General features: G+C 31.9%; 1 protein-coding gene across 1 annotated transcript; it reads right to left on the reverse strand.

The window, feature by feature from the left end:
• Positions 1-458: 458 nt before the first annotated feature.
• LOC131605605 (F-box/FBD/LRR-repeat protein At3g26920-like) lies at positions 459-7,807 on the reverse strand. The gene is made up of 7 exons (XM_058877942.1): positions 7,800-7,807; positions 6,771-7,689; positions 6,347-6,649; positions 6,173-6,231; positions 5,992-6,132; positions 696-789; positions 459-602 (listed from the first exon to the last, which is right to left on the reverse strand). The coding sequence occupies exons 1-7, from the start codon at positions 7,805-7,807 to the stop codon at positions 459-461; spliced, it is 1,668 nt and encodes a 555-aa protein (XP_058733925.1).
• Positions 7,808-8,191: the final 384 nt, after the last annotated feature.

The raw sequence follows: 8,191 nt of genomic DNA on the forward strand, positions 1-8,191 counted from the left end.
GCTCTCCATTAAAAACCTTCTGCAATCTACGATAAGGATGACCAGGTTTTAGAAATTTTCAACACCTAAGGTAAATGGTCTTTTTTCAAAACTCAATTGGTGATAACAAGTATTAGATTCACATATAGGCATGTTTTATGTCCTTTGACACTATATCCAGCCAAATTACAATAAGCTGGAAAATTGTTAATTGTGCAAAATAACATTGCACGCATCTTCAAGTTTTCGCTACAATATGCCTCATCAACTACGCCTTCATCCCACAAAAGTCATAAATATTCAATTAATGGACTTAGATAAACATCTATGTCGTTACTAGGTTGTCGTGGTCCATAAATCATAATACTTAACAACATATACTTGCGCTTCATCACAACCAAGGAGATATGTTGTAACTAGTGAGAAGAACAAACCATGAAGAAGGATTAGTGCTCATATTACCAAAGGGGTTCATTCCATCAGTTGGAAAGCTCAAGCCTAAGGTTTCTTGGCTCAATTTCAAAATCTGGAAACAACGAGTAAATTTTCTTCCATTGCAACAAATCAACTACATGGCGAATGTTTGCATCACGTTTCCTTTCATTTGCACGCCATCTAATATTCTTTGCATCATTCGTATAAGCAAAAAGTATCATAAATCATGAAATTATTGGCAAGTACCATAACACTTTAGCAGAAGGATGCTTCCTACTAACATTGTCATAGTCATTGTCATCATAATTGTTGGCCTTCAGCTTGTAACGTGACTCACCATATTTTGGACATTGATAGAAGTCTTCATACTTTTTCCTGTATAATATGCAATCATTAGGGCATGCAAGTATTTTGATATACTCCAAACCTATTGGACACAATATCTTCTTGGCCTCATGACAACGATCCAACAAATTGTTATCTTATGGTAACATTTGCTTTATAAAATCAAGCAATTCCGTGAAACTTTTATCTGACCATCCATTTTTTTGCCTTCGAATTAAACAACTTTAATACCATAGACAATCGTGTAAAACCGTGCATCCCTTTTATAAAGGGATGTCTTTATCACTATATAAAGTTTCATAAATATGATCATTCTTAAAAAAAGATTCTCCAATATCACAAAACATATCCTCTAGTCGATCATCTATATATTCATCTGCATCCACATTGTGACTTTGTGATGTCCAACTTACCTCTTTATCCACCTCACCATGCCACGTCCATATTATATAATTTTGACATATACCATCACAACATAGGTGATTGAATATTTCATCCTTTGTACCTTTATCTATATTCACGCAATTAATAGAAGGACAATAAACAATACCATTATTGTTAGGAATATTTTGATCAGCGTATTCAAGGAATTCAAGAACTCCTTTCTCATAAACCGAACTTACTCTATCGACTTTCATCCAACTACGATCCATAACAACTTATGAAATTTATACACGAATAATAATGTGAATGACACACCAAAATCTAAACCAAAACCATATCCAAAAACTAAATCATATTCATAACAAAAATATAACTCTAACCTTAAACATATGCATATCCATCACAACAAATAGAATATTTTTGTTCATTTCTGTATCCAACAGAAAAAACCTAAAGCATATGAAACATGTACAATATACAACATGAACACAAACTGAACACCAAACAAACAGTAAATATGAACCAAGAACAATATACAACATTGAACGAAATATGAAACAAGCAACAAGCAACATGTACCCATAAAAAAGGAGTGAAAATCGAAGATGAAAAGTACCATACTTCAAAGATGGGGACGAGAACAAGAATGAAGATGTTGAAGATTTGTGATTCAAATGAGCAAAGAGGGTGAGGATTTGAGTTCGAAATGAATGGATATGATAACGATACAAACTACGCTACCGTTATCGTCTCTGGTTTGTTGTTCTCCTAAGGAATATGAAAGAAAAGCATAATAAGTTTTGTTTAAATTTACTAGTAAAACCTTTAACCATGATTGAACAATTCAACTGTAGTGGAAATTTAAATAATCTAACAACGGTTGAGTCAATCAAACGTTGTTAAATCATTTTCAATTTATGTTTTCAATATTGGACTTAAGTGACACACGCTTAATCTACTCGAAAAAAATGGAAAAAATGTAGTTGTTGGGAATCGAAGCTTATTACACATAATTTATCACCACGATTTTTAAGAACAATCGTCATTAAATTACTTTTTATAATCACCGAGCGCTTCAACTTTAACATATTACAACGGTGTATAGGATACCGTTGAAACTTTGACGTTGTTGTATATACTTTTGTAGTAGTGTTTCCAAGTAACACTAGCCCTCCTTATAGATCAGTGAACTTCTCAAACCATGACTTATTTGGTTTCATATGGAAGTAACAACCATAAATCATAATCCAGTCTCCATCAAAATTTCCAAAGGCCACCACTAAATATTTTGTAAATTTATACTCATCTTGGACTATAGATGCATTTCCTCCTTCCTTTGATTAGTGATAAATGTAACCATTATGCCTTTCAGGACAAAATCTTCGAGAGTGACCTTCCTTCTTACGATGGTAACATCTTATATTAGGGACATTATCACTATTTCCATACAATGGCTTTGATTTCTTCTTCTCATGATAGTTGTCTTTCATGGTTTGTTTCCCTCAGACTATTAAACCGTCACCACTAACCGAAGCGTTTTGCTCATTTCTTTCTTTCAATTCCTTTGAGTTCAAGGTTGAACTTCTACCAGGGACAAATATTTTCATCCATACAAGATAGTTTCTTTGAAAAGAGAAAGACTTAGGTAAAGAACACAATAGCAACAGGGCCTGATCTTTATCAGCAATAGTCACTTTTATATATTCTAGATCAAGAATCGGTTTATTGAAGACATCCAATTGAGATCCAACAATCATATCTTATTGCATATTAAATTAATATGAGGATTGTTTAAGATAAAGATGATTTACCAGAGATTTGATCATATAAAAACCTTCAAGTTTTAACCAAATTCCCGCCGATGGCTTCTCCTTTGAGACTTGTCTCATTACCTTGTCTCTAAGACTCAAGATGATTGCATTTTGAGGCTTATCCATCAAGATACTTATTTTCCTTTTCTTCTAGCTTCGTATCAAGAGTAGTTTTACCTTGCAAAAGTTATTCAACACCTTGATGAACAAGCAATGCTCACATATTCAATCTCCATTAAATAAAATCATTTTTTTTGCCTGCAACATTTTCAACCTCATACTTCACAGATGCCATGGTTGAATTGATCGACTCTCATCGCGACAACTTGTTATGAATCTTTGATTTGAGCACAATTGATCAAATACTTTAATATTAAGACAAATAGAACTTTAACAATATAGACTTCAAGAACAAAAAGAGAGAATAAGAGAAATTTGAATAAAATAATCACTTTCTTATTATTGATGAATATTTGTTTTTTTTTTGGAAATCTTGGTATCCGGCCTTGCGACCGACTTATTATTGATAAATATTAATTCCACGTAGCAATCTTAAAACACTATATAGTTTAGTTTCCAAGATTACAAAGCTAATACAATGCGAGAATGACATTAAAGAATATACAAGTAGTGGTATATGATATTTATAGCTAATTAGACTTTATCTAACCTTACTAAGACTATGTATAATGGTTTATTGATTCAACACCCTCATTTTTCACTTTTTACACTTCATATAATCTTTTCTCTCTTTTACCCAATAATTCAACACACATTCAACTTTTACTTACTACAATTGTTTTATTTAATAAAATTTAATACACTACCTCGCCATTTTTATTTCTTATTCTTATTTTCTTTTATGTTTTTGTTTTTTTTATTATATATTAATAACAATTATCAATTAAAATAAAAATAAAATAATTAAGAGTTAAATAATTTATTTATTTTTTTAATTTTATATTTTACTAAAAAGATGGTTAGAGCTAAAAAGATGTCAAAATTTAATGAACCAGGTCTCTATTTATAGAGGAAAAAAATATGAATTTTGGTGAAAAATAAAAATAAATTGAATATAAAATAATTGATTCTAAATAAAGTGAGATAAAAATCTAAACAATCACAACAACCAATAAAATTTTGTAAAGTATTATAGTGACCCCTACTCTCTTCTCATTCAACTTGTTGAATATTTTCAAGACCAATTAATCCATATCATTTTCAACACCTCGTTACAACCATTCAGCTATTGATTTTTTTTTCAACACGTCCATTATAAAGAATAATAAACAGTTAAGTGGTAAAAAAGTATAAATGAATGTCATCATAGTTGATTGGACAAATCCCTACAATATGTGACCTATTAAGAATCAAATTAATAGTTAATTTAAAAATTAATGCATTAAGTGTTTCTCTATCTATCATTATTGAAGATTTTGTATTTGAATGGAAAGCAATGATAGATAAATATGGGTTATGAGATACTCCAATAAGCAATTAATATGGGGAGCTTTGTTGTTCTTTTCCACTCATATGCATGATGGAAAATTATCAATGATTTAGGGTCAATGTTAAGTTGAGAATTAAATTGGATTTTGAGGAATCTCATAAAACATCTTGGCAACCGGGTTTATATTTATTTTGGGCTAAATACGTTTTTAGTCTTTATAAATATGCGACCCTGCAATTTTAGTCCCTATAAAATTTTCCTTCAATAAATAGTCCTTCTAAAATTTTTATGCATGCAATTTCAGTTCATGTTATTTTCTAAAATTTTAAAAACTGTTTAATTATCCTTTAATTTTTAAATTTTTGAATAATTTTTTTTACATATGTTTAGAATACTGTAAAATTTTTATTTAACAAGTTTTAGAATTGTTTAAAACGAGAAAATAATGAACATGTCTGCAAAATAATGAAAATTATGAACATGTCTGCAAAATAATCATTCTAAAATATACATTGGTTGGACAGTAGAGACTGAAACTAGGTGCATAATAATTTTATAAGGACCATTTATTGAAGGAAAATTTTATAGAGACTAAAAATGCAGGGTTGCATAATTATAGGGACTAAAAACCTAATTAACCCATTTATATTTTTATTGATGTTTGAGTAGGTACTTCCCCTCTTAAATAAAGTTTTTTTTATCTGTTTGCAATGTCGCTGCAAGTTTACTCTACAATTTTCAATATATGAATAAGTTCGTTAAAGTATTTCATTAAGTAATTTTGCTACACAATGCCAAGACTTTTGATTCTAAAGTAGTTTCAAAAAGTTATACGAAAAATGAGTTGTTTGGTTCTCTAATATATGATCTTCTATTGATGTTTCAACATACTAGGTTTACCACTTTTCCAAAGAGAAACCTACCTACTATGTAACTCTTTCATATCACATCAAAATAAGAAAATTGGTGTTTCACATGTTTGTATCTTCCATCATCATATCATATATTTATATTTTACATTGTTGAACTATTTATACAAAACAAATGAAAAAGTTATAGAATTGATGAGTGAAGAATTTACAAAAAGGATGTAATAGATTTTCTGGCATTTTTGGTTCATTCTATAGAAGTATTTGAAAGAAAATCACTTGTACAAAATCTATGTGAGAAAAGGAAAAGAAAGAAAGAAATCAATAAACACAGCCTATTTAACAACTTCCTTAATACAAACATTGGTTGCATCATTAAGCAAACAATCATTTTAATATGTTCCGCATGAAGTCGAACTGCTGTGGTTTGTTTGTTTTTAGAGAAAGAAAACCATTGAATTGTCAGGATCAGAAAACAAGATCCAGTATCAATAAAATGATTCATAGGGTGAAAACACACAAGTAAAAGGCAGATAATATGATTTTCATATAATACAATATGGCTTCAAAATGAAGAGTTCATAGAGAAGGTATATATGTACCAAATCAAACAACACTTTCACAGAGAAGGAATTACTGAAATGCTTGTGAAATCAAACAACACATTTCAGTAAAGTCAGTCAAACTGATATTTTCAGTCACTTTTCTAAAATATTACAACAAAGAAGGCATTATAACCTGTATGAAAAATGAGAACTCTTCACTGTCCATTACCTTTTCGCCGAGACAGAGATGAATATTGGGAGATGCAGCAGCGGCAGGCTCGGCGGCAGAAGCAGGAGCAGCATCAGTAGTAGACTGGGCAACGCAGAGAGAGTCGCGGAAGTTCGGAGGAGGAAGGCCCATAGAATCGCGAACGATAATTGTTAATCTTCGCACCCTTTATAGATTCTTCAATCTGTATAGCAACAACCAATCGCAAACTCTTGTTATGGTTGTTTCATTTAAAACTATCTAAACCTAGATTCTCAGAAAAAATTACCACATTCGACTCACAGTTTTAAAATAATTACCTGCTTCAGATTAAAAGCACTCGGATACTTTGTTGTGATGTTAACTTCAGCCGATGGCGAATTTTGTCGCAAGAAGTCAACTATTCCATCAGGTATGGCGGGTGGTTCCAACCATGTTTCAAATGCCTCTCTTAACTTTGCAACTTCTTCAAGAGACTTGGCTGCAGCTTTCTTTAACATGGCATCTTCTATTAATTCTAATAAAGATCCTTCCTCAATTTGTATCAGTTTTACTTTCAATGACTTCAAGTTATGCAAAGAACGGAGCTTAACCTCGAATAAATCAGGAACTAAGGAGAGAATCTAAGAAATGATGGTGAATTAAGATCAGTCTTAGGCAAGTCATTTGAATTTTAACAAAATTTAAGAAACATAAAAATCATCATCAGAAAGTAAAAATAAAGTCCGAAAACATGATAGGTACCTGAAGAACCGTTGAAGTGACGGTCAATGACTCTACATTGGCAAAGTTTAGCAGCCAGCTAAATAGAACCAAAACATCCTCCATGGAAGCTGAGAATCGTCGTGATTTGATATTTACCTTTTTAACCGAAGAAAGTCCGCTCCCACTTATTTCGAGAATATGGTCGCTACCGGTATAATTAAAGGTACAAAGACTCGGAACATATAGCTTGATTATGGCATAGAGAGATGAGTTATTACACATAGTTAAATTGACAAGTGTCTCGCTTGATATGGTGAAGACATGTGCATCGATTACCTTACAATCACAAATGACCAAACTATTCAACTTGGTAAACTCTAAAAAGGGGTCAGCACAGCCGTCTTCATCACCGCAAAAGGCAAAATTGGTTAGATCCAAGCTGGTTAGTAAAGGCAAATTCAAAGATTTTGGAAATAATATTTCTGTAGGACCACTCCATTTAGAGCGAAGTGAAAGCTTAAGAGATGTAAGAGCCCGACATGAAGAAACACGGCTCAAAATGAGAGCAATATCACCACAGAGAGAGATTCCTAATCGTTGGAGATGGGTGCTATGGGAAGAAACACATTTTAAAAACTTATTAAGGAGTCGAGGCTCAATATTACGACGACGGCTAAGATCAAATGCATGCAGTGCAATTGAGGTATCACGGAGACACAAAATCTTAGACATGAATACAGAAAACATCTTCAAAGTGCTAAATTCATAAGAATCCAACTTAAGAGCAGGAATACGTTTCCAGAGATGTTTCCATCGGGTGGACAAAACGCAAGTTTGAACTGCAAGTTTTGTGCTCAAAAATGACAAAATGTGAAGGATAATACATTCCGGTAAGTCACTCAGTCTGTCTTTATACAGATCCCCAGAGACACTTGTTCTCCCAAACTTTGTTCGAATCCTGCTATGATAGAGATGATCAGACAAGCCTATAAAGTATTTTGAGATCTGAGGAAGGATAATAATTTAGGGCAAAAAATGAAATTCAGTTAGAGAATGTAAATAAAATACCGTGCCATTGTCGTTGGTCAACGAGTTGAGACTTGTCCGATGGAACGAACGGAACGCTGCAGGACACAGTCACAGTTAAATCCGCTTAGTACAAAATTCATAATCAATCACGAAAACAAAAATTGAGATTCAGCATGAGTATTCATATTTATTCATGTGGTCTGTATCAGAATTCTCCAACCAAAAAACAGTCTGATCATCATTGATCTCGTCAACAGTCAACAGATTAACAAAAAAATTGAGCTAAAATAAAAATCAAATCACAATCAGCACAAAAAAAAAACCTCAATTAATTGCAGGCTTTGCAGCATATATACAACAAGTAAAAGAGCTAAAAAATTATATAAGAAAATACGAAATTAAAAATGAAGAATTGAACAAGTGTACATACA

This window comes from Vicia villosa, linkage group LG5 (assembly GCF_029867415.1).
Source record: "Vicia villosa cultivar HV-30 ecotype Madison, WI linkage group LG5, Vvil1.0, whole genome shotgun sequence".
Lineage (NCBI taxonomy): Eukaryota > Viridiplantae > Streptophyta > Magnoliopsida > Fabales > Fabaceae > Vicia > Vicia villosa.

Coding starts and splice junctions, on each gene's coding strand:
- LOC131605605 (XM_058877942.1), bottom strand. Junction 6,232..6,346: donor GTGCTTTTAATCTGAAGCAG/GTAATTATTTTA, acceptor GTTGCTATACAG/ATTGAAGAATCTATAAAGGG. Junction 790..5,991: donor GTTATAATGCCTTCTTTGTT/GTAATATTTTAG, acceptor CATATTATACAG/GAAAAAGTATGAAGACTTCT.